Source organism: Tympanuchus pallidicinctus, unplaced genomic scaffold, assembly GCF_026119805.1.
Source record: "Tympanuchus pallidicinctus isolate F22 unplaced genomic scaffold, pur_lepc_1.0 scaffold38, whole genome shotgun sequence".
NCBI classification, from domain to species: Eukaryota; Metazoa; Chordata; class Aves; order Galliformes; family Phasianidae; genus Tympanuchus; species Tympanuchus pallidicinctus.
Genome location: NW_026294756.1, coordinates 179,429 through 203,199, shown reverse-complemented (window position 1 = coordinate 203,199; position 23,771 = coordinate 179,429). Strand labels below are relative to the sequence as shown.

Here is a 23,771-nt window from a genome sequence, read left to right as displayed (position 1 = left end):
CGGAGATGGGGACGCAACGACACGGGGACGTCTGACGGGGCTGGGGACGGACAGACGGGGGCAGACGGACGCCCGGATGGGGGGCAGAACCGTCGGAACCGCTGAGGCCGCTCAAGGGAACCGGACCGCGCTTCGGGTTCACGGTTCCCCCCCCCACCACCGGCACGGGACCGGGGCTGCGTTCCCCACTAACAGCGAGGGGCTGCAGCCCCCACAAAAGGCTCCGGGGGCGGCGCTCTGCGGCCGGGGCGCTCGCTCTCCATCCAGAGCAGCAGCAATTAAAATCCGCAGCTGCTATTAAGAGCAGCCAGCAGAGGAGCGGGGCTCCAGCACCCAAACACCAACACGGGGCTTTGGCTGCGCTTTTTGGGGACGAGCTGACAGCAGCCGCAGCCCCCCGCCCCTTTCCTTCCCCCCCCCCCCCGGACCCCCGGCAGCGCTACCAGCCGTTCAGATGCCGCTCATTGCAGGGGATGAATGAGTTCCCTTCAGCATTTTCACTGCGGCTCCTCCTCCGTTCATTCACTCCGCAGCTCCCCACGATGCCGGGCGCTGCGGGGGCTTCCCAGGAACACACAGCACAGAGCGGGGCTTCGTCGGGAGGGCTTCATCTTTCCCCAGTCCATACATCAGAGCATCAGTCCCACTGCAGAGCACCCCAGGGACCCCCAGTGAGTGGGGAAACGCTGCTCAGTGAGTGGGGAAATGCCCGAGCTCAGCCCTGCCGTGCGCTGCCCGGCAGAGGTGCAATAACACACACGGATTCGCTGCATGGAGACAAATGAGATTCTCATCAGGCCCTGCTGATCTGTGCCAGCAGAGGCCTAAAATAACGCTGCCTTTCTCTCCTCCCCCCCCCCCCCCTTTCGCCACTCCAGGTTTCTTCAAAGCAAGATTAATTGACTTCGGTGCGCCGCAGCAATTAAAGCACCGAGCACCAGGCCCTGTCAGATGATCCTCATCAGCCTCCATATGCTGCAGCTGTGCCAACCGCTGCTCCAAGATGCTGCCTCGCAGTCTCCCCCATCCCTCTTGCTGCTCGGCTCATTGCAGCACGGCTCAGCCCCTTCTCCACGTCCTTAGGATTCCATCAGCACTTCCAGGAGCTCTGCTCTGCCTGGGGGAGCTGCTGCACGACTGATGGCCACGGAGAATGGAAGCAGAGCCCCTGCGAGAGCAGCATGCTGAGCTCCTCAGCGTGAGGGCGAGCAGAGGGGATCGCAAGGGATGTGATGTGCTGAGCCCCGGGGATGCAGCAAGGCGCTCAGGCACACGGCGCAGCCTTGGCTCTGCGCTGCAGCTCATCGACCTCTGGGGAAGAAATAGCCCTGAAAGCACCGACAAAATGGCCCTGCACAGCCTCAGCACTGCCAGCACAAGCAGAGCTCCCCTCGCTGCTGTGACTCAAACGTGGGTGTCTGGCTTGGAAACATCGCTGCTGTGCATTGCTGCCACCCATCTCTTGCCATCTGCTGGACCCTGGGCTGCAGGAGAGCATCCAAAGGCCTCCCAGGTACGGATGTGAGGCTTTTCCAGCAGAGCTGAGGTTTTCTATAGGGAATGCACAACACGGGGTTGAGGCGGGGGGAATGGTGCAGGGCACGGAGCCCAGCCTCGTTTCTTCATTAATCACTAAGAAAAGCTCCATTTGTGGGTCAAAATGGAGCTCGGAGCTGTGGCAGCAGTCGCACCGAGCAGCCCCAGAAGGGATGTTATTTTTGGCAGCTATTACAACCAGGTTTTGCTCAAAACTAAGCTAGCAAAAGCAGCTTAGTGCAGCTGTGCCATCCGCGCTCACACCTGCCTCTGCCTGCGCTTCTGTCGCAGCTCCTCGCCTTCTCAGAGCCCGAGCAGCAGGGAAGAACCCTGCAGCCAAATGCAGTGCAGGGGGAGCGGGGAGGAGGGGGGTGGCCCTGCGGACCAACAGGGAATGAGATGCGTGCTGAGCTCCTGGGACACGGCCTCAGAACTGCAGCGTTTGTGTCCAGCACGAGCTGCTGCACCTGCAGATCCAGCAGGCAGCGACAGGACCTTGGGGCACCTGCATTGGGGCGCTGCGTTGTTCTTCATTCCCTCTGAGCACGCAGACGTTCTCCTTGGGGTCAGTACTGCAATACCAGCAGGCTGTGATGTCTGGCTTTGCTGCTGAGCTCTGGTATCCCCTGGGTGGTGGGGATGGCTGTGTGGGGAGGAGGTGAGCTTCGTTTCCCTCCTCACCACTTGAGGAAAACCAGCCCAGCCAGCACCGCGTAACCCAGCACCAGGAAGAGGACCTTCAACAGACGACCGCTCTTGTCTTCCAGCTCCTTCGCCAGGATCTCAAAGAAGGTGATGAACAAGAAAGTGCCCCCAGCGACGCCTTGCAGGAGCAGAGAAGTGATGCTGCCCGCCGTGCTCTGGGTGCTCTCGATCCCCATCCCAATGCTGATGCCCAGAGGGATCATCAGGCTCACCGTCACCGCCAGCTTGGCAGCGTCCTTCATGGGCAGCGAGGCCTTGGCCATGCTGATGCCCAAAGCCACGGCCACCAGCGTCTCGTGGATGGCAACGCCCAGGAACAAGCTCAGCACTCTGCTTCCCTCCTCCTGCAGGCCCAGGGCCAAGCCCTCAAAGATGGAGTGAGTGCACAAAGCGAACACCAGGCTGACCAGGCGCAGGGGGCTGGAGCGGGACAGCTGGAGGACGTTCAAACCGTGGCTGTGGGAGAGCCGGCCGTGCTCAGCGCTGCCCCGTGAGGCCGCAATGAAGGGACTCTCGTATTCGGAGTCGCTCCCGGCGTCCGAACCGGCGTTGAAGGTTTCTAAGTCAATAAATGAAGGCTTTTCCTTTTGGAAGGTCAAAACGAGCTGCTCCACAAACACCGTCATGAAGAAGCCAAGCATCATGATGGTCTCGGCCACCGGGTAGTCTGTGGTCACGTTGCCCTGCTTAAGGACTTCATCGAGCTGGAACAAAGCACACAGCCCTGTGTCAGCTGCTTTTCGCCCTCTATAGGCACACAGAGCATCACCAGGAGGCTCTCAGGGCTTCCTACAAAATTCCTTTTGGGAGGAAAGTCTCCAACAGGCAACACGGGGGGGGGGGGGGAGGGGGAAGCTTGGCTCTGTAACAGTGAAATATTCCTGTTGCGTTCACACAGCTCCAGGGGGAGATTAAACTGATCCAGGATGCTTGAACGCCCTCGCATCCAGACCTCGGGGTGAGACAGGGAACCTGTCAGCCTCACACAGAGCTCAGTGGCCATCTGACCACTGATGGTTTAAACGCAGGCCTGGAGTCAGGAGTTTGAGCCTAAAGCCCCAGGCGATGCTCAGCCTCCTCCTGCACCAAACAAGCCTAGCTTTCCAACCAAACAGTATCCGAACGGGAGGAGGGGGCTCTGTGGTTACAGACAGCCCTCACGCCTCCAATTCCACAGGGAATTGAGCTGAGCTCCCCGTGGGGCTCAGGCACCCCGTTACCTTTCCTCTCACGGCGGGCAGCAGAGCGTTGAAGCAGGTGGCCAGGAAGACCCCTCCTCCAAAAGAATTGCAGAGGGTGATGAGCTTCCTGGAGCGGTGAGCCTTCTCGTGATCAGCCTCGATGATCTTGACGGGGAGGAGGGACCCGGCCAGCATGAGGACACAGATGCCCAGCAGACACAGCACTTTGGCTGCCACGATCTTCATGGTGCTGCCCTGCAGCAGCTCTCAGAGCAGCGGGTGCATCAGCAGGAGAGAGAGCGCGGGCAAAGTGCAGGGAAAGGAGCTCCTGGAGCTGGTAGCTGTGGACAGGAGAGGAGAGTTTTGCTGTGTATTCAGCATGCAGAAGAGCACCTTGCACCCCGGCTGTGTGCCAGCCCCTGTGCAGGAAGGACCCGAACTCTGCCTTCACTCTGCTAGGCGATGAGTGGGGAGATCACAGAGAGGCACAGAGCTCTCACACAACTGAACTGCAGCAAACAGGAACTCCGAAACCTTGCAAGAGCTGCATTGGCTGCATGAAATTGGCACAGCCTCAGCTGGTGGAGGTTTTAAACCAGTCGATCTCGCAGTAAGACCCACCTGAGTCCAAAGGGTCAAGACATTGGTTTTAACCACGAGAAATGAGTAAGGGCTTGAGCTGACAGCCTTCAAGCTTCGTTCAGGAATGAAATTAAAGATCCCCTTCCAGCACTCATGCAGGGTTTGGGGTTGTTTTTTTTTTTTTTGCACTGTCCTCAAAACCAGACCAGCAGATTCAGTTTCCTCAGCCCCTTCTGCTGTCCCTGTCGGTGCTGCCTGGCTGCTTGTGGCTCTGATCCGTTGGCACCTCTCTCAAGGAAAACCCCATGCAGAAATGCACTGTGAGGTCCCCTACTGTTCACAGGGTGTAACAAATGAGGCAAACCAGGTGGTGGTTTTACACCAGAGAGAAATGCAACATCTGAGTAGTAGCCTGGGTCCTGAAACTGACTCCATCTGAAACGGGTTTGCCTCCAGATCACGCGCAGCAAAACCCATTTAAAATGATTTTAGGAAAGTGACAAAATGGAATCTATTTATGTAACATGAACAGGTGCCTCTGCTGACTGCTCCGCTCTGCTGATGAGCACAGGCAGCACTGTACCCCTGCTGGCATCAGATCAGCAGCCCCAAACTGAGCTGTGCTCACACACACCCTCGCACCAGTGCTGGACGAGGTAAATAATTGGATAGCTGCCCATTGGACCATCAAATTCATTTCAAAACAAAAGATTCCTGAGGGAAAATTTCCCTAGAGGGTTGACAGGATGAATCACTACAACCCCTCCTGTGCAGCAGGCTGCATAGATGGTGATTGTGTTACCAGGTATTTTGGGGTTGATGGATGCTGTGCGTGATGGGGGAGCTTAAAACCCTCTTTTCAAGTTCGAGCTCAGCCTACCCAGGAGCAAACAGAGGTCACAGCAGTCCGTCCATCTGCAGCAGGGCTGGCTCTCAGTTGGTGTCTCATTGATGTCCATCAGCAGCAGCACAGCTCAGATGACACTGATGGACTCACACTGGGCCTGAACAAGGGCAGAGCTGGGCACACGCTGACAGGCGGGCTGCGGCTGTCACTGCTGCTGATGGGCAGAGATGCTGCCCCTGGGCCTGCCAGTGCCTGCCAGCACATTGCTGACACAGCTAACAAGCCACACTGCCTTTGTAATGCACACACTGCAGTTTGAGCATCAACAGAACAAGGGTGTCACCTTGCACGGTGATGGCAAGTCGTCACACCACATCTTATGTTAGCGACAACGCATTGGGATCGCACAGAGAAGAGCTCATGGCTCTGCTTGCTGGGTGTGAAGGTTGCATCTCAACTGTTATGTCAGGTGTGCAGGCAGCTCCCAGGAGAGCAAGCAAACAGCACTGAGTGTTCCAGCACCTGCACCTCTTCTGGAGTCAGCCTGGCCTCCGCTCAATCCCAGAAAACTGCTTCTGCTGGTGTCTAACCTGGCCCCAGCAAAGTGCCTCGAGCTGCTGGCAGCAGTGGAACGGCCCTCTGTGACCTCTGAGGAAAGCAGCTTAGTGACAAACGGAGCAATGAAAGCTGGAAATACCTCGTGCTCTTCTCAGCCCACTCCTCCCAGCACGCAGCGGTCGGCTCCTCTGACTCCTGGATGTATTGGCAGCCCAGAAACCTCTGTAACAAAGAATGAATGTGGGATAATTACCGCGTGGCTTACCGTCAAAATATTTGGGCAATAGAAAGTGCAATGAACAGACAGTGTGAAGTTTAATGTCCCAGATCTGTGCCCTGACGCTGCTGGGGTGTGGGAAGCAGGCCGGGCCCCCAACCTCCCTCTGGACGCCCCCCGATGCCTGCTGAGAGCACACAGGGAGCCCAGGGGGAAGGGGCCGTGCTGGGGGCTCCTCCCAGACCGTGGGCACGAGGTGGGGTCTGCAGGGACAGCACCGGGGAGGGGGATGAGATCCCCAACGGCCCTGTGCACAGGGCCACAGCCCGAGGCCCCCCCCCCGCTGTAGGGCAGCCCCACAGCCCTCGAGCCCCGCCCAGGCCCCACATCCCACCACAGCCCCTGCCCCACCCCAGTTACTTCAGTAACACCCTCCCCCTCCAACCCCAGTTCCCCCAGTAACAGCCCCCAACTCCTTGCTACCTCAATAGCGAACCCCTCCGATCGTCCCAGCTCCCCTTCAGGACCGGATCCCCGCCTCCCTCCTCCCGACCCCTTCAGGAACGGCCCCCGGCTCCCGTTACCTCACAGCCCAAACTCCCCGCCCCAACGCCCCCCACTCACGCGCCGTCCCCCGCCTGCGCCCCGTCCTGGCTGCCCCCGCACGGCCCCCACCCCCGCTCTGGTGAAGCGCTCTCCTATTGGCTGCGGTGAAAAGGACGACTTCCCATTGGCCGCGGCGGCCGTCAGTCAGCCCGCCACGCCCAACGGGCGGGTACCGCCGAATGGCGTCCGCCGGAAACGCGCGGCGCAACGGAAGGTTCCGGGCAGCGCACGGGGCAGCGCTGTCCGCACGGCGGTGCTGACGGGGTCCGGCAGCGCACAGAACAAAACGGAGAGAGGCGGCCCCGGGTATCGCTGCAGTCACTGCGCTGAGAGGGATAGCAAAGAGTGTCCAAATCGTTTATTCTTCACAAGTTACATTAAGCACATATAAATTTATGGAGCATTTACAGATCTTTTTTCCTTGATATTAATCTTCAAAGATACCTGCTCATTCGTACCACCATGTCTCCTAGATGGGCATTTTCCATCTCCCACGCACTCCTCTCCAAGCCAGCTGCTTCTGTGCCCAGCCATAGGGCCAGGAACACGCCTTTCCCACCACCATGGAGGAACTACCTTAAAACCAGTCCCGAGGCCGATACCAAAGTCTCCATCCTCGTCCAGCGACTTCAAGGGGAACTTGCCAGAGCTTCCCATGCACCCAGGAATGACACAGGCAGGTGGGAAGCTGCAGGCACCCAGCAGCAAGGACCTTCTCCCTCCTCCCACATTGAACCAGCAGCCCCTCAATACCTTTCTATCCAAGGAGCATTTTTATTCCTTCTGCCTGCTGCTCAAGCCCCCTCTCTACTCCTATTATCAGTACGGTCAACTGGGTTGATTACTTACATGCATAAAAGACAAATTAAAAAACAAAGAGAAACCTTTTAAACACCAAAAACATCGTATCTTTCTCACTGTCCACCTGACTAGTTCACAGATTGGCTCATTCCAACAATAATTACTAAACACTAGACGAGTTTTGTCAGGACTGGGGATGGAGCCCAAGCAGCGTATCTGGAAACGCCCTAAAGGAGTCACAGATGAGCATGTTCTACCTGATCAGTCCCAGCCCCCCGACACATCGACACTAACCTTAGAGAGGCAGTCACCAAATCCTTTGTATTAACAACACCGGCAACGTTGCTACAGACCTGAATGAGAAACATGGTGAATCTAATCAACAGAAACCCTGATCCTGGAGGCACGAAGATCCAGCGATCTCCAGGGCGCTCAAACATCACCGTCTTGTAACTGGCAAGAAGATTAAAGGGCATCGGGGCGGGGGTGGGACTCCAACACTTCTCTGAAGTGGCGTGTGGGCAGGAAAGTGAAGAAATCCTGTAGTGAAGAGTGCATCCTTCTTCAAAAACGGGTTAAAAAATTCCCACGTAGCAAAGAACATAGAAATGTAACAGCGTCGTTCATTTCGGAGTTTCTTTAGAAAGACTGTTGGTGCTGGTTTGTGTTTGCTGGATCTTCCAGAGGGAAACTAATGGAAAGGTGGAGGGGGAGGAGCAGGACGAAGACCGGGGAAAGAAAGTGTGAATCTGTCTTTAACATGCAGGTCGTATAAAGTATTTGGGGTTTGTTTTTTTATCCTCTCTTTTTTTTTTTCCCCCCTCTTGGACACTTCCAATTCAAGAAATGGCAACACGCACATGGCTTCCAGTTCTTAAAGCAATGAACAGAGTTCCCACGGACTGCGCTGCAGAGACAGGAAGACAAAGACATTTGCAAATTCAGTTTCTGAGAAAAGACAGCATCCTTTTCACAAGTGCCAACGTCACATAAGGAAACTCATTCGCCAGCCGCAAAGCGTGAGGGAATTTGTTCACCGCTCTGTAGAGCTGAGCCTTGCATCTCTGCACAGCACCAGAGAGCTCAGTCTGCACAGAGGGGAGGAGACCTGAGCTGCTTGGTGAAGGCACAAGGCAGACATTGCAGCAGGACACCGAAATGCTCCCCTCTCCGCTGGCCACGGCCTCACCTGTCAGCCTCATTCCTGCTGATCTTCATTGCTGGCACTTGGAGTTCGACTCCTGATCTGGCTTCGTAGCTGCTCTATTAATTCAGGATTCTGCTGCTGCATCTGCTGAGCAAACTGCTGGCCCCTGCAGGAGAACAAGCTGCTGTTACTGTGTTCTCACACACTGACACGACCAGTGCAATGCAGTCCTTCCCAGGTGATTGCCAGAGCTCTGCTCTAACAAGTTCACGTTACAGTGCAACTTTACTCAACCCTCGACTGAAGTTTTCACTTTTGGTCAGAAAATCTGAAGTCTATTTGCAGATTAAGGCCATGGAGAAGAACCAGCTCCCTACTCACGCTTGTATGAGGCTGGCAAGATCATTGGTGGAGGGGCTGGTGCCTGCTGCTCCCATGGGGTTATGGCCACCAGAAATCATCCCAGACATGCTGTGGAAAGAAGAGTCATTGCTCAGAGCAGAAAAACACACCAAAATCTGTTTTGTTTTACACTAGGAGGGGAAAAGAAGAGCAATTGTATCCTTAAGCTGCACCATCTGTAGAAATATTTATAACAGCTTCAGTTTCTGTACTGACGAATGTTGCTCCCTCCGTGTGCAAGCTTGGTGTTATGCTCAATTACAACACTGCCCCTCCTCACACCAGGTATTTGACAGCTCTGCACCAATGAGATTTACTGACAGGATTCTTGGTTATCAGCACTGAATGCATTGGGTCTGCAAAGCCCCTTCCCCTCCAAGTCCTCAGGCTGCACCTGGCACAGAGCCTCAGCTGACAACAGAAGTGCGAGGAGCAGGCAGAAGCAAATGGACATGGAGGCAGATGTTCAGCCCTGCAGCTGGGCTGCTTCATACAGTAAGCAGAGGATGAGCTCCAGAAGGGCTCCAGCTCACTGCCTGCCTGAGCTCTGAAGGGACAGACTGCAGAGGTACGTGCTTTATGTGCTCCGTGGCCTTACCCTGTCTAAGCATCTGGCAGCTGTTGTGAATCGATCCTCATAACTCTGCAGTGCAAAGAATCAAAAATATTCTTTCTAACAGAGAGTGAGATGTGAAATCTTGTCTCCACATCACACAGACACGGCGCAGCAGAGCCAAACTGTCCCCAGCTTCCCAAAGGCAGCTCCAGTGCCACAATCTATCCTGCCTCCTATTGAAGCCCCTCTTCAGCACGGTCCAGAGCACTCAAAACACACCGTGGCTCAGGAGATGGGGCTGCTTTAAGGGCTGCCTTCCACATTCCTGGTTCCAGCACCCACCCCCTCCCACCACAGCCTCAAAGGAGCGACTCAAAGAGGAAAGAGAACATGGGATCAAACTTACAGCTGTTGTACTTGTGGATTGTTCATTAGGTTAGATGCCTATTTAAAGAGGGGAAAAAAAAAGGACACCCTATTTAGTCAGAAATGCCTGGGTAGATATGCAGATGTTGTGCCATTCAACTACGAACAAAGCGAAGGCAGAAATACTTGGAAGCAGATCAATAGGACAAAAATAGCAAAGAGAAGCACAGTGCAACACACAGGACAAGGCTGGTAACGCAGAACAGGCACCCTTTCCACACCCAGCACGTCCCAAAGAGCAGCCTGTCAATAAATCACTGGCTCTTCATTTGACTCGGGTGAAAAATACAAGCACAGCTTCCTCACGGCGGCACCGAAACAAAGCAATGACAACCGAGCTGCTCACGAGACACCAAAAATCCCCACGTCCTGAAACATTTCACCCTGAAAGGATAAACGCACAGCCTGGCTGCGACCTGGGCCCACATTTACCATACTCATGAAGCCAGGGTTGTTCAGCAAGCCAGCTAAATCGAATCCTCCAGGACCTCCGGTCTGCAACGATAAAGACACAGCACGTGGGTGCTGACATCCTCTCGCTTCCTGATGCAACAAACAGCAATGAATGATACTTCAATCCTCCCAGCGTTATCAGCACCTGGTCTTTAAAGCATGACAAAGGGCAGGATGGGGACGAGCTGCTCAGGAAGGCAAAGGGCGAATGCTGATAGCGACGATGGCACCGCAATGCATCGCTGAGCAGCTCTCGCCCAGCCCTGCCAGCCGTGCACTGCCCCAAACCAGCAACCCGCCACTCAAACACCCCCACCTGCTCACCTCTGTGCTACAGAAGCCTCTAGAAAACCCAAATCCCCTTCAAAACACTCTCACAGCTCCTTCTGCTCAGCCTCGCTTCCCAGCCCGAGGCGACTGCGCTCCTGCAGAGCGCTGAAATCGCTCTCTCTGGGTTTTAGAGGAAGGGTTCACAGCAGCAGCACTTGTTAACCATCTCCCCTCCATCTGCATGCAAGATCTGAATTCTAAACACAACCAAGCACCTGCAGGAAAGAAGCCTCCATTTCATCTCATCTCCGCTTCAGTGTTGCTTTCAGAACTTACCGGACTAGGAGTCTCTTTCATTTTCTGTTCAGCTATTTTAAGGTTGGATTTGTAGGTGTCGTTGTCTGGATCAAGCTCCAGGGCTTTTTTGTAGTAGACAACAGCTTCTGTGTGTTTATTTAAACTGGAGAGAGCCAAGCTGTTGAAGTGGAAATAAAAGAAAGTTACAGAGGGAGATAAGGACTCGCAGCCTTCCTCCACTCCAGCAGAGGTGAAACACCAGGTATTTTTACATGGCACTGCAGGGCAGAACCCTGCTGATGGTGTGATTACCACCAAGCACTCGGAGACTGAAGTTCTGGCACAAAACCCCCTTCTCTCACTTACCCCATTCTGCCGTAAGCTTTGCTGTAGTTTGGATCGATGCCGATTGCTCTTTCACAGTCTCTGACTGCTCCAGCATAATTTCCTAATTTACTGTATGCAGCAGCTCTGGAGAGAAGAAGAAAGATGTGCAAAACCACTTATCAGCTTGAACATGCTGATCAAGGTCACCTCTGCTCCCTCTCTGCAGCCTCCTGTTCTAAAGGGAAAGTCAAAGTGTGAACTTGACACAAATCCAGACCGCTCCTACGTGAGCAGCTTGCTATCCAAACCCTCAGCCTCACATTCTGCTCCTGCTGCAAACAAACCTGAGCTCTCCCCCCTCCTTACAGACATTCCAAGAGGAAGGAAGCAGGAAAGGATCCCATCGCTGGCTCAGCCTCATCTCTCCTTCACCCCCATATCTCAGTCACAAGGACTGCTGCTCCCGTTTTCCTGTGCTCTCCACTTGCTGACAGCAAGCCTTCAGCTGGTCTCACTGCACTCCTTTGTTTTTGCCTCTCAAATCCCAGCCCTTGTTTAACTGAAGGAGTTAATTGCATGAAAGCAGACAGCGTTCCTTGGTACCCTTATCTCCCTTAAAATGCCAAAGGGTTTGTTTCCACACCTACTGAGTGATGCCAGGGCACAGAGCTGGCCAGAGGCACAGGAGAGCGTGTCACCGAGCTAAGGGAAAACCAGAAGCAAAACCACCACAAGCAGCAACAGAACAAGCAGCCTACAGAACTTTGGAAAGGGGATTTTGAGCGAGCAGGAGCTTGAGGTGTAAGAAATAAGGGCCAAAACCACAGGTGTGCAAGGCCAGAGACAACCAGTACCTGTTGCAAAAATACACAGCGTTGGATGGATTTAACTCAATTGCTTTTCCGTAGAAGGACACAGCAGCTTCAAAGTTCTCTGCCTTCATCTGTTCATTCCCTAAAGAAATGGAGAAAAGGCTGATTAAGTTAAAAATGCAGGCAAACAAAAGCAACGAGCCCGGATCTCTGCTCTTCATAAGAAAACAGAACAAAAGAGAAGCCAAGAGCTTGCATCTCTTGCTGATCTGTCAAACTGCGTGCAAGCGTGAGGCAAGTTCAGCAGTGCAGCAAGAGATCCTTATCTTGGCAGTTTCAGGTTACTTGTCAGCCTTTCAGACGGGATCCTGCGAGCCCCCTCAGCTGCTTTCCCATCTCTGACACAGCAGAGGCCTCCCCAGAGTCACTCTGTGCTCTGGACATCAACGCAGTGCGCTGGCTTACTGAAAGCTCCCTGCTGTACGTCAGCACTGCTCACGCTGTCTTGCATGGCAGAGAAAAGGCAGCACACAGAGGAGAGCCCAGCAGGAAAGATGCCACATTTACACAGCACGGGCCTTCAGAATGCAAAAGAAAACGCTGAGCCAGCTGTCTACGTAGGTTCTGTGGCAGCTAAATAACACCAACCTCCACACGAGCAGAGGAACAAGCAGAAACAAAGGGCTGATCCCACCCATGTGCTCCCCAGGTGCTGAGTGAGCTAAGCCTTCCACCCCAACATCACTTAAACCTCATCAAACCCCAGCTCCAGGGGAAGCTACCTTCGGTCTTGAGCCTTTCAGCTTCAGCTACGTCATCTTCAGAGGGGGTGACTGGCTCCGAGTTTGCTCTCATGTGTTCAGGCTCCTTACAAGGAAAGGGAGAAGGCTGTGCTGAGATCAGGACTCCCACAGAAAAGTTCCACACCTCCCCCTTCCCAAGCACGTCGAGCCCAAAACATTTCACTCCCACACGCCTCCAGGGGGGCAGAAACCAAGCAAAGCTCATTGCTTTGGCTGCTCACATCGAAACTCAGCACATATTTAGGGAATTTGCTCACCTTTCCTGCAGCAGCTTCAAATATTTCAGGGAGAGTTTGTGACACAGCGAGGCCTTGGTCTTCCAGGGAGACTCCAAAAGCTGTCTCCAGGCACTGGATTGCCACTGGGCGTAACGAATCAGGTCGTTAGCTCTCCCCATTCTAATTACTTAGCTCTCTTCCACAACACCCGAATTTCTTACAGTTGAACACGCCAGAAAAACACCCCAGCATATTTTACCAAACCCTCAGAGCTGGGCAAAGCAGCTCCCAGGAAGCATCACTGACAATTCCCATCCCCTCAGGTAACTTCAGAGCAGGTGGATGTTAACAGAACAAGGGCTTTATTAGCACTCCCAAAGCTCAGAGCCAAGAGGTAGCAGCATGTTTGAGGAAACACAAGAAACAAGCAACCAAGCACCACGCTCTGCAGGCGTTCCTGTGCTCCCTCTTCCACCACACAGGCCAAACACTAAGGCTTAAGCTCCTTAGGCAGATCTTCTAAGATCAGCGTGCTCTCGTGACAGGGAAGCCCCCTGAAAAAGCCTGTCTGAATGCTTCACGGTGTGATGTGGAAAAGCAGAGAGCAGACCTGGAAAAGCACTTCTGCAATATGAATCATTTCCGTACTGCCACAGAGTTCTTGTTCTGCGCTGCTACCAAACCCTCCACTCAACCTCATTGGAGATAAAAAGTTTTAAATCTCAAACCCAGGGTCAGGGAGGCTTTTGATCCCAGGCATATCCGTTCCTCAAGCTAATCTAGTTTTGAACGAGGGAGCAAGAAATCAGATAAGCAATCAGCATCTCTAATTGCCTGCTATCTGCCTAAGAAGAAAAACTCATTCAAATCTTGGATGTTAGAAACAGCCCAGGCAAGTTATGAGGCAGAGGACGGCAACCAAACGTCCAAATTGCTCCATGAGCTGGGCTGACAGATCCACACACATAGCAGAGAATGGCCACCTACCTTCCAAACTCTCCTGAGCATCTGGAGAAAGACCCCCGTTCTGTAGCTGGTCATGTAAGAACTGGATGATGGAGTACGCAAGGCGCTTCTGGTCTGCCATCGTGGGAGGCTGTGATGTTTGGATTTCTTCTAACTTAAAAAAAATATATTATAGTATCTGTAGAGAAAGAAGTTACATGGCCTGAAGGGCTGGAAGTCAAAGGTCTCTTCTGCTGTTCTCTCCCTATATGAAAGGGATGAGGGAATCCTTCAGGATGGAGCAAGGCCTTCAGAGCCTTCATTAATCCCTTTACTCTACAAATACTCAGCTGACCTCCCAGCCCTCAATTCCCCTCCGCCCTGCCCCACACACCACTGCCAAGGGAACCACACGAAAGGCTTTAGGGACACACAGCCCCCAGAAATGAATCAAAAAGACTCAGCCCCGAGGAGATCAGCACTAAGAACACCGCAGCTCTCCTCTTCCTGAGCCAACGCGGGTGTGAGACAAAGACAAGGGGGCAGCACGGGGAAACGGTGAGCAGAGCCTGGAGCTCTGCACGGATCCCCACGCAGACCCGCAAGACACAAACGGCCTCGTTTGCCCTGCAGGGAACCAACGCAGCTCCCAGCACGGAGACGGGAGCGCAGAAAGCCGCGCAGGGCTCGTGAATTGAGAACCCAACTGTTTAAATGCAACCTCTGCTAAAGGAAACCCCCCCGCTGCCCGGCCCGGCTCTCTGTCAGGCCCCTGGGGCTTCTGGGCCGGCCCAGCAGCGGTGTGTCCGTCTGTCTGTCCGTCTGTAGTGGCTACGAGCGTGCGGCCCCGAGCCACGCCGACCCAACGTGCCCTCAGCTCGAGACCCGCACAGCTCTGGATCCCCAGCGCAGGCCCCGGGACACGGCACGGCCCACGTCAGACCCCAGAACGAGATGAAACCGCCCGGCCCGGAGCCAGGCCTCGGTCGCCCAGCAGCGCGGTGCAGCGTAGCCCGGCTTCCCGCAGCCGTCGTCCCCCGCCCCGCCGCCGCCGCTCCGCCCCGCCCCGCTCACCGGGCACCGCGACGCTCCCCACGGCCAGGGCGGGCGCGGCACTGCGCATGCGCCGCTCCCACCCCACGCGCACGCGTGCTATCGAGATGATACTGCGCATGCGCGTCGCGTGGAGCGTTCAAAACGCGTGCGCAGCAGTGAGGCTCCGCCCTCATCCGCCATGACAGAGCTACGGGGAGGGGCGGAGAGATTGGCGCATGCGCATTGCGTGCCCTCTTTGGTGACGGCTGGAGGCCGGAAGCGCGGCTGCGGCTCCTCCTCGTTAACCATAGAGACGATCGGGGGTGTGTCGCTATAGGAACGGGCGGGCGGCCCAGCCGGGCCGGTTGCTCCGCTGCCGGCGGTGCGATGGCGCTCAGGGCCGTGGGCGTGGCGGGGATGGTGATCGGGCCGCTCCTGCTGCACCGGGCTGGGCTGAAGGGACTTAGAGAGCGGCCCGGTCCTCCCCTCTCCCACAATCCCTCAGCGCGGCCGCTCTGGCCGCCCGTCTCGCTGCTCAGGCACATGCTCGGTGCGCGGGGCCGGCGCGGTTTCCTCGCGGCCTCGTCAGCAGCAGCGGGGCCCCCCGGCCGGCCGGCATGGCTCCTCCTACAGGTAGCGGCTCGTGGGGGGCAGGACTGCTGCGAGCAGTGGGGGGAAGACGGAGGGTGGAGGAGGAAGCCTTGGGAGGGGGCGAGACCCGGGGGCTGGGGGCACAGGGCACGGCCCGCGGGGAGGAGGGGAGACAGAGCAGCCCCATAGGGCCCGAGGGGACCCCCGCCCTTGGACAGCCCCTTTGATTGAGGGCACGGTGTTCCAGCCCCCTGCACTCACTGTTTTGCCCTCCGTGCCAACCTGTGTGCAGGGCCCCTATGGGGTGTTCTTACCGAGCTCGGGATGTGCAGCTGAATTTTCCTCCCGGCTCACGTATGGTTTCCTTCCCGTTCCCCCAGGTAACGTGGTGGACAGTCAGTCCCCCTGCCCGCCAGCCAACCAGCTGCGCTGGGATCTGAGTGCTGAGCAGATCGAACGCATGGCTGCTGAGCTCACCGAGAGGACCAAGCTGGTGTACGACCGTGTGGGCTCCCAGGAGCAGGGAGAGGTGTCCTATGAGAACACCCTGAAAGCGCTGGCGGATGTGGAAGTGGAATATACAGGTATGCGTGTGAAGTGGGAGCGCTCGCTGTCAGGAAGTCTGCATCTTAATATGTGTGTTTTTTGCACCTTTTTTTGGTTCTGTCATCTCCTTTTGCCTTCCCTTGACCCGCTCTGTGATGTGTGTGCTTTTCTAGTTAATGTTTACACAGCCAGGTACAAGTACAAAGCAAAGAGTAGACTTGGAACGGAAACCTGAGTCTAAAATGAGAATAGTGTTTGGGCAGCGGGAAGGTCTGCGGGAGGAGCAGCTCGTTTTCAAGGTTGCCTGCTGATTTTATATGTCAAGATGCATCAGTGGGAACAAAGGGTGCATTGACAGAAGTCTCAGGAATCTTTAGGTCGTTGTCATTTTTGGTTTCTTCTCCAGGGCAGTGGATGGATATCTGTGTGTGTCTGTTTGAACATTGCTGTCATTTTGGGGGTTCTGCAGAGTAACGTGATGTGATGGCGTGGTGTTACCTGGTGGTAGCAGGGAATGTTTTCTGTACATTCATTTCTAAAATGGAGATGAGTCAGGTGAGAGCACACCTGGGGCATTGCAGCATTCGAGAAGCATCTGCAACAAAGGTGTGTCACTGATGGCCTGGTTCCATTGTGGAAGGAGGCATGCAGCCATGCTGCCTGCATGTCTGCCAGCTGTCATCTGTTGCTACCAGCTAAGCCTGGCAAAATAGTTGGGAAATTCATGCAAGTTTTGTGAGAAGGCCTGAGCGTAGGGAGAAATCAGTGGACAGATCTGGTTAGCAGGCGTGGCAGCGAGCATGGGGTCACTCCAGATTTGTCTGAAGGCAGCAGCTTGCCTTGCTCTCCCTGTGTGTGGGCAGCTGGGTCAGGCTCCAGGGCTGTCAGACTGGCTCCCAGTTCACACAGACTTGCTGTCTGCACTCCTGCTCCTGAGCAGCTCTGGGACACGAAGCTGTTGCCTTTTTTGTGACCTCTCTGCTGTCTTTGCAGTCCGTCGGAACATGCTGGACTTCCCCCAGCACGTCTCTCCTTGCAAAGACATCCGTGCAGCAAGCACTGAAGCTGACAAGAAGCTCTCAGAGTTCGATGTGGAGATGAGCATGAGGCAGGATGTGTACCAGAGGATTGTCTGGCTCCAGGTGTGTGCCTCTGAGTGGGGAACTGAAACTTCCTGGAACGACAGCAAACTTTCTTCCCTTGTCCCAGGCCTTAGAAGCAAGTGATGCTGGGTCTGGAGCTGAGTAGTTGTGTGGTCTAGGTGCTAGAGTGACCTGAGGCATTGAACTTTGAGGGCTGTGACACAAACCCAGGGCCTTGGTTATCCTTGTGGTTAAAAAGATAAAAATAAAAAGCGTTGGTATGCTTGCCTCCCTTGTGGAAAAAGGCCTGGGTAATTCTTCTGTGTCACAAGTGTTACAATTGCCAACAGGTCTCAGGACCAACTTCCTGCAGCAGCGTGTGAGGATGCCTGATCCCTTGGCTCCCTGCGCTCATGGGCTTTGTTTTATACAGGAGAAAGCAGAGAGTGCCTCGCTGAAGCCTGAAGCAAAGAGGTACCTGGAGAGGCTGATCAAATTGGGCAAAAGAAACGGCCTCCATCTGCCTGAGGAGACGCAGGAGGTGAGAGCATAGAATTGCAGAGGAGGCCTTGTGGGGTCGTAGGGAGGGGAGGCTGAGGCTGAGGTGGGCAGACTGAGGGATGAGCTGCTCAGGGTCTCCCTCTTACCACGAGCCAACGGCTCAGTGAAGGAGCCTGAATCAAGGTTAAAAATACAAGAGAAGGTGAGATGAAATAAGGGCAGGGGAGGCAGCTGCTTCAACACCTGCAGCTCTTGAGCCTGCGGGAGGCAGTTGGGACCTTGCTGAGGTGGCTGCTACCTACCAGGTGTGATCAGAGGGAGCCTGTTCCAGGCTGAGAGCTCAGTGCCTGCACACAATTAATTCTGCAGCGTTGTGTTTGAATAAAAGCCAACTGCAAACCACCGGGCGACTCAGCAGGCAGGCTGCTGGCTGGAGGTTGAGGGGTGCTGTTTGACTTTCCCGTTTTGGACTGACTTCTTCCTGTTTGTCTCTCTGTTTTAAAGAAAATCAAAGCTATTAAGAAAAAGCTGAGCGTCCTTTGCATAGACTTCAACAAGAACCTGAACGAGGACACCACCTTTTTGCCCTTCTCGAGGGAGGAACTAGGTATGGACTGCTTGTGCTTGCCAGTTCTCTGCATGCTGTGGTGGTGGGTCGGGTACAGAGTTAAAGAAGGGCGGTCTGCCTTTTTTCTGTGTGAGCAAGAAGTGTGTTTGTGCTCTGGTAGCACAGCCCAGCCATTTGCAGGAATGTGAGCACTGGGATTGCTCTGGAGAAGGAGCAAAAGCTTGTTTCTGTGCACAGACCTGATATTTTGGGGGAAAGATGTGGGCTCTTTGTCATTTGCCTGCTCTTTTCTCAGGGGGGCTCCCTGAGGACTTCTTGAACTCTCTGGAGAAGACAGAGGACGGCAAGCTGAAAGTCACCCTGAAATACCCCCACTATTTCCCTCTCTTGAAGAAGTGCTACGTGCCTGAGACAAGGAGGAAGGTGGAGGAGATGTTCAACTCGAGGTGCAAAGAGGTAGGTGGCCTCAGTGCTGGCCAGGAGGAGCGAATGCCAGTCAGGACATGGGCAGCTCGTGCTTCCTTTCTTGTGTACCTGCTTCGTGCTGAGCTGTGTGCCTTTGCATTGCAGGAGAACTGCTTGATCCTCAAGGAGCTGGTGGACTTGCGGGCTCAGAAAGCCAGTCTGCTGGGCTTCAGCACTCATGCTGATTTTGTGCTGGAGATGAACATGGCTAAAAGCAGCAAGACAGTGGCTACTTTCTTGGGTATGGCTGTGTGTGGTGAAGGGGGAATGGGGGCACTGCTGGGCCGAGCGCTGCTCTCACCAGCGCTGCCTGCTGTGCTTTCCCAGATGAGCTGGCCCAGAAGCTGAAACCCCTTGGGGAGAAGGAACGGGCAGTGATCCTGGACCTGAAAAAGAAAGAATGCGAGAAGCGAGGCTTGGAGTTCGACAACCGCATCAACGCCTGGGACATGCGCTACTACATGAATCAGGTGGAGGAAACCAAGTACAGCGTGGACCAGAACCTGCTGAAGGAGTACTTCCCCATGCAGGTGGTCACCACGGGCCTGCTGGCCATTTACCAGGAGCTGCTGGGGCTCACTTTCCATCTAGAAGAGAAGGCTCAGGTGTGGCACGAGGACGTCCAGCTCTACACGGTGAAGGACACCTCCTCCGGGGAGACCATCGGCAAGTTCTACCTGGATCTGTACCCACGGTGAGGCTCGGGGCAAATCAGATTGAGGGATGAGGGGCAGTGGGAGCAGTGCTGTGTGCCTGAGGAGGAGAGATATCCCTCTCCCCAGCACGTGGCTGTGGCAGAAGGGGGCTGGGGGTGTCCTGGGGGTACTGGCTTTGTGTGAGCTGCAGCATCGCCGGGGCTGCTGAGCAAAACTCAGTGCCCTGTTTGATGGCTCGTGGCTGGGAGCATCAGACAGCAAACTCCTCTTCCTCACCCAGGGAAGGGAAGTATGGACACGCAGCCTGCTTCGGCCTGCAGCCAGGCTGCCTCCTGCCAGACTCCAGCCGGCAGATCTCGGTGGCTGCCATGGTGGCCAATTTCACCAAGCCCACACCGGATGCACCCTCCTTGCTGCAGCACGATGAAGTGGAGACCTATTTCCACGAATTTGGGCACGTCATGCACCAGCTGTGCTCTCAGGTGAGGTCTGGCTGGCTTGGCAGAGGCGTGGTTTGTTACCTTTCCCCACTTTGTGCCCTCAAGTTGGGTTATGCCCCACTTGGAGATGTGGTTGACTGTCTGGATGCGTCTCCTAGGCGGAGTTTGCCATGTTCAGTGGGACACACGTGGAAAGGGATTTTGTTGAGGCACCATCACAGATGCTGGAGAATTGGGTGTGGGAGAAGGAGCCTTTGCTGCGCATGTCCAGGCATTACAAAACAGGAAGCCCCATTCCTGATGAACTGCTGGAGAAGCTCATTAAATCCCGGCAAGCAAACACGGGTAGGTGCTGAAGAGGGACGTGGGGGTTAGGAACAGAGGGTTGTGTGCTGTTCCCAGCGAGGACAGAGCCTTGCTGGGATATCAGCTGCTGCACATGGGGCAGGGAAGGGGACCGTTGGTGACCTGGCTGGTCAGGATGGTCAGATGAAAGGCTTTGTCTCGTTGCCTGTTGGGACTGAGAGGCCTGGGAGGAAGGACCCACATCTGTGGGGAGAGTTATGGGAGCCCCCAGGCCTCAGTTCTCCTCCTCCCCCCCGGGAACAGGGCTGTTCAACTTGCGTCAGATCGTCCTGGCCAAGGTGGACCAGGCGCTGCACACACAGACGAAGGCTGACCCTGTGGAAGTGTTTGCACAGCTCTGTGAGGAGGTGCTGGGTGTCCCTGCTACCCCAGGTATGCGGGGCTCGTGCTGGGGGCCTCACTCGTGCTGTTTCTGTGGGTTTGGTTCTGCAGGTCCCTTTCTGGGACGGGGCTTCAGGCTGGCTTGGAGGGGACGGTTTCCACTGACTTCAGGAAGAGCAGGGTGGAAACCATATCAAAAATAATGGGAAATCCCATCCCTGTTTCCCCTGTGATGGTGAACAGGCTGACACAGCGCCTGCTCTGACACATTTACAGCACGGAGGGCTTTTTCCACGACCAGTTCCTGCAGCCTTTCCAGTTTAACCCTTCCCTTCCTTTGCTGTGAAGGTACAAACATGCCGGCTACGTTTGGCCACTTGGCTGGAGGCTACGATGCCCAGTACTACGGGTACCTCTGGAGCGAAGTGTACTCCATGGACATGTTCCACACACGCTTCAAGCAGGAGGGGATCATGAACTGCAAGGTAGGGAGGATGTCCTGCATGGCCAGACTCAGGGGCTGCCTTCCCCGGGGGAAGGAGGTGGTAGGAGGCACTGCAGCGAGGTCAGCAGGCAGCGGGTGCCCTGCACGCACTCCCATCTCTCTCCTTGCAGGTGGGCATGGATTATAGGAATTGTATCCTGCACCCTGGAGGGTCCCTGGATGCTTCTGACATGCTGAGGAAGTTCTTGGGCCGTGAGCCCAAGCAGGATGCCTTCCTGGCCAGCAAAGGACTGAAGGTGGAGAGCAACTCGCTGCCTTCAGCCTGCTAAGAAGCTGCTCCAGCCCGTTTGAGTCAAGCCAGCTCCTTTGCCTACTCACCAGTCCTCTCAGGCCCAGCAATACCCAGTACTTCAGCACATCCTGGGCCCGCCCCATTGGAGCTGCTCCTCCAGGATCCTCCTCTGAGCCCATCTGGGCACTCAGAGCTGGCTTTGGTCCGGGTCCTGGGCTCTGCAGTGACAGCTCTGTGTAGGAAATTGAATCCCCTTTGTGGCTCCCCAGAAAGGGGCTGGGGCTGTCACTGGCCACAAAAGCTAGCTGAACTTTGTACCTGATTTCTGCAGGAGGGTGAGCTTTAGTCTCATTGTTAGCTGGGGAGGAGGGTGAGAATTTAGCAAACTTGAACCATTGTTTTAAAATCCCTTCGTTAGGAGACTTCCCATAGGGCTTGACTTGTTTTGTGACCAGAGTAGCCTTACTGCTGAGCGCAAAACAAAACAGCCTGAGGAGTTTTATTAGGAATCCCGCTCTCCCCATCTTTGGGCAGCCGTGGAATAAACATAGGAAGATCTCGGTGCTTAAAAACCAACGTGTTTGCCAGAATGTCCTGTCCTGAGCTGCTGCAGTGCTGCTGCTCGGGGGGCTGCGCTGTGTGTGGGGGGGGGGGGGGTGGGCAGAGAGCAGGACCCCACGTCTGGGGTCATCCAGGGGCAGCCGCTGCCCTCGGGGCTCAGGTCACAGCAGCAGGGTGCCTTGCTGTTGGTGTCAGCTCTAAGCCAGGGTGGGACAGGGGAGGGCCACGGAAAAAAAAAAGAAAGCAGGAGGCTTCAAACAGCACAGATGCTTGGGATAAAAATATCGAGTGGGCTTGGAGCCAGGGGAGGGCCTGGGAGCGGCCGGGCTGTGGGGGCCAGCAGGCAGCCCTTCGCCTGGCCTCGAGAGCAGCGTGGCCCTGAAAAGGCCCATGGCTGTGCCTGCGTGGCACGGGGTGGAAGCAGGCGCCCTCCTGGGAGAGCTGAGGCCCTGGCTGTGGTTTGCTCCTGCTGCGGTGAGGGGTTTTCCCTGCTCTCTCCCCAGCTGTGAGGTTGCTCAGAGCCAGGCGTTGAGCCCTGCGGCTCCTCTGCTGTTGGAGCTCACGCTGCCAGCCCCGGCTGCTCCCTGTGCTCCTCCTCTGGTCCCCAAGCTTCCAGCCGAGCTGCTTCACCCCCTGGGATGAAAGCTGGGCCGGCTGCTGATGAGAAGCACGCACTGTGTGCAGACAGAACCACTGCTGTCACCTTCCTGCCCCGGTCCCAGTGAGACGAGGGCCGCTGCCGTCCTCCCTCACCCTGCCACGTGGACGGGACCCAGAGCAGCGATGCGGCTCCTCGCTGGGGCCAGGCAGGCACCTTTCTTTCCCCCCACCCTCTGTTTTAGGCATAGGTGAGTGTCTGTCCCGGGTGCTGGCAGCGCAGGGCTGGATGTGCTCAATGTGACGCTGTGAGTGTTTATAACTGTCACGTTTTACTGAGCTTTCAGGGTTTTCTTCTGCCCTTTTCTCTCAAAGGAGAGATCCGGGCAGGGAAAACGTGCACTTTCCTCCCTCTTTCCCATATAACTTTGTCCCTCCTTCCACTTACTCGTGCTGATGTGTGCGGTGAGAGGTGCTGCTCGCAGGGCTGGCCCCGAGGCACAGTGCTGTCTTGCACCAGGCTCCCTGGAGCTGCACCTTGTCCCTCCGCCCCCCGCCAGGGGAGAGAGATCCCGTTTGTGGGTTTTCTTGTTTCATTTTGTCAACCTTGAAGGGCAAACCGGTGTGTGTGTGCCGTTTGTAATGGTCGCGTCCCTCCCTGCTTGTTCCAATGACTGGATTTTAGACGATTCCTAGCACTAATAAAGATTTTCCCATGCGGGTGTCAGCGTGGTTCAGGTCCGGCTGAGGAAGCTGCTCCTCCTGGTGCCAGAGGTGGCTGCAGCACGGCGCTCACGGCGCAGCCATCCCCACAGCAGGCTGAAGATGGGCACCGTGTGGCAGGCGTGGGGCGGCAGCGTGGCCGGCGTGAAGCCCTGTGCAGAGACAGGCAGTGATTCCCCGTGCATCCGTTTGCCCGTGGCTGCTCCCACCTCCCCCCACACCTGGCTGAAGAAGCTGTGGTCCAGCACATCCTGCAGGTTGGGTCGTGCCGGGGGCTCGGGGGCCAGCAGCTGTGAGAGGAGAGCTCGGGCCCGGGCTGAGAGGCAGCTGGGCAGGGGATACTGCACTGCACGGATGCGCTGGTACAGCTCCTGCCGCTCTGCTGCTTCAAAAGGTGGGCTGCCTGTCAGCACCGTGTACCTGGGGGGATGGGGGGGGTTTGGGTGCTCAGCAGGGCCGTGGGCACCCCCTGCCCTCCCCCCCTGCTGGGCCACCACCTACATGACACAGCCCAGCGCCCACACATCTGAGGGCAGCCCGTGGCCCTTGCGCTCCAGCACCTCTGGGGCCAGGTATCCTGGTGTGCCGCACAGCGTCCTGCGTGGGGGGCAGAGTGAGCTCCGTGCTGCTCCCCCCGTGGATGGGGAGCCGTGGCTGCGCTCACCCCCACTGCCGCCCGCCTGCCGCCACCTGCCGCGCCAGCCCCAGGTCCCCGATCTTCACCTGCATCTCCTCGGTCACCAGCAGGTTACCTGCAGGGGGACGTCAGCCTGAATGCAGCCGCAGCTCTCCCACCCCCTCTTTGCACACCCTGCGTACTTGGCTTGATGTCCCTGTGCACGATGCCGTGCCCGTGGAGGTAGCGCAGCCCGGCGATCACCTGCTGCAAGTAA

At 56.0% G+C, this 23,771-nt stretch overlaps 3 protein-coding genes across 6 annotated transcripts; 1 reads left to right on the top strand and 2 right to left on the bottom strand.

Moving 5' to 3' along the window:
• Positions 1 to 436: 436 nt before the first annotated feature.
• On the bottom strand, positions 437 to 6,299 carry SLC39A3 (solute carrier family 39 member 3). 2 transcript variants are annotated; one of them, XM_052699870.1, is made up of 4 exons: positions 6,251 to 6,299; positions 5,549 to 5,631; positions 3,462 to 3,763; positions 437 to 2,945 (listed from the first exon to the last, which is right to left on the bottom strand). In XM_052699870.1, exons 3-4 carry the CDS (start codon positions 3,666 to 3,668, stop codon positions 2,214 to 2,216), a joined length of 939 nt encoding a protein of 312 aa, XP_052555830.1. In that variant the 5' UTR covers positions 3,669 to 3,763; positions 5,549 to 5,631; positions 6,251 to 6,299; the 3' UTR covers positions 437 to 2,213. The 2 variants fall into 2 exon arrangements, with proteins under 2 accessions (XP_052555830.1, XP_052555831.1); XM_052699871.1 differs by lacking the exon at positions 6,251 to 6,299 and adding an exon at positions 6,211 to 6,229.
• A 276-nt stretch (positions 6,300 to 6,575) lies between these two features.
• On the bottom strand, positions 6,576 to 14,872 carry SGTA (small glutamine rich tetratricopeptide repeat co-chaperone alpha). 3 transcript variants are annotated; one of them, XM_052699863.1, is made up of 12 exons: positions 14,764 to 14,872; positions 13,732 to 13,888; positions 12,784 to 12,887; positions 12,506 to 12,590; positions 11,766 to 11,865; positions 10,951 to 11,055; positions 10,624 to 10,762; positions 9,997 to 10,059; positions 9,545 to 9,582; positions 8,562 to 8,651; positions 8,223 to 8,346; positions 6,576 to 7,940 (listed from the first exon to the last, which is right to left on the bottom strand). In XM_052699863.1, the coding sequence occupies exons 2-11, from the start codon at positions 13,829 to 13,831 to the stop codon at positions 8,232 to 8,234; spliced, it is 939 nt and encodes a 312-aa protein (XP_052555823.1). In that variant the 5' UTR covers positions 13,832 to 13,888; positions 14,764 to 14,872; the 3' UTR covers positions 6,576 to 7,940; positions 8,223 to 8,231. The 3 variants fall into 3 exon arrangements, with proteins under 3 accessions (XP_052555823.1, XP_052555822.1, XP_052555824.1); XM_052699862.1 differs by having other exon boundaries at positions 13,732 to 13,860; positions 14,764 to 14,849; XM_052699864.1 differs by having other exon boundaries at positions 13,732 to 13,864; positions 14,764 to 14,841.
• Positions 14,873 to 15,096: 224 nt separating this feature from the next.
• Positions 15,097 to 21,573, top strand: THOP1 (thimet oligopeptidase 1). Its single transcript, XM_052699850.1, is given in 14 exon segments — positions 15,097 to 15,328; positions 15,331 to 15,357; positions 15,696 to 15,899; positions 16,855 to 17,003; positions 17,377 to 17,484; positions 17,949 to 18,051; positions 18,308 to 18,468; positions 18,583 to 18,718; positions 18,805 to 19,171; positions 19,414 to 19,615; positions 19,732 to 19,918; positions 20,183 to 20,311; positions 20,609 to 20,745; positions 20,876 to 21,573. Coding segments are annotated over 14 exon segments (2,286 nt in total). The 5' UTR covers positions 15,097 to 15,111; the 3' UTR covers positions 21,035 to 21,573.
• Positions 21,574 to 23,771: the final 2,198 nt, after the last annotated feature.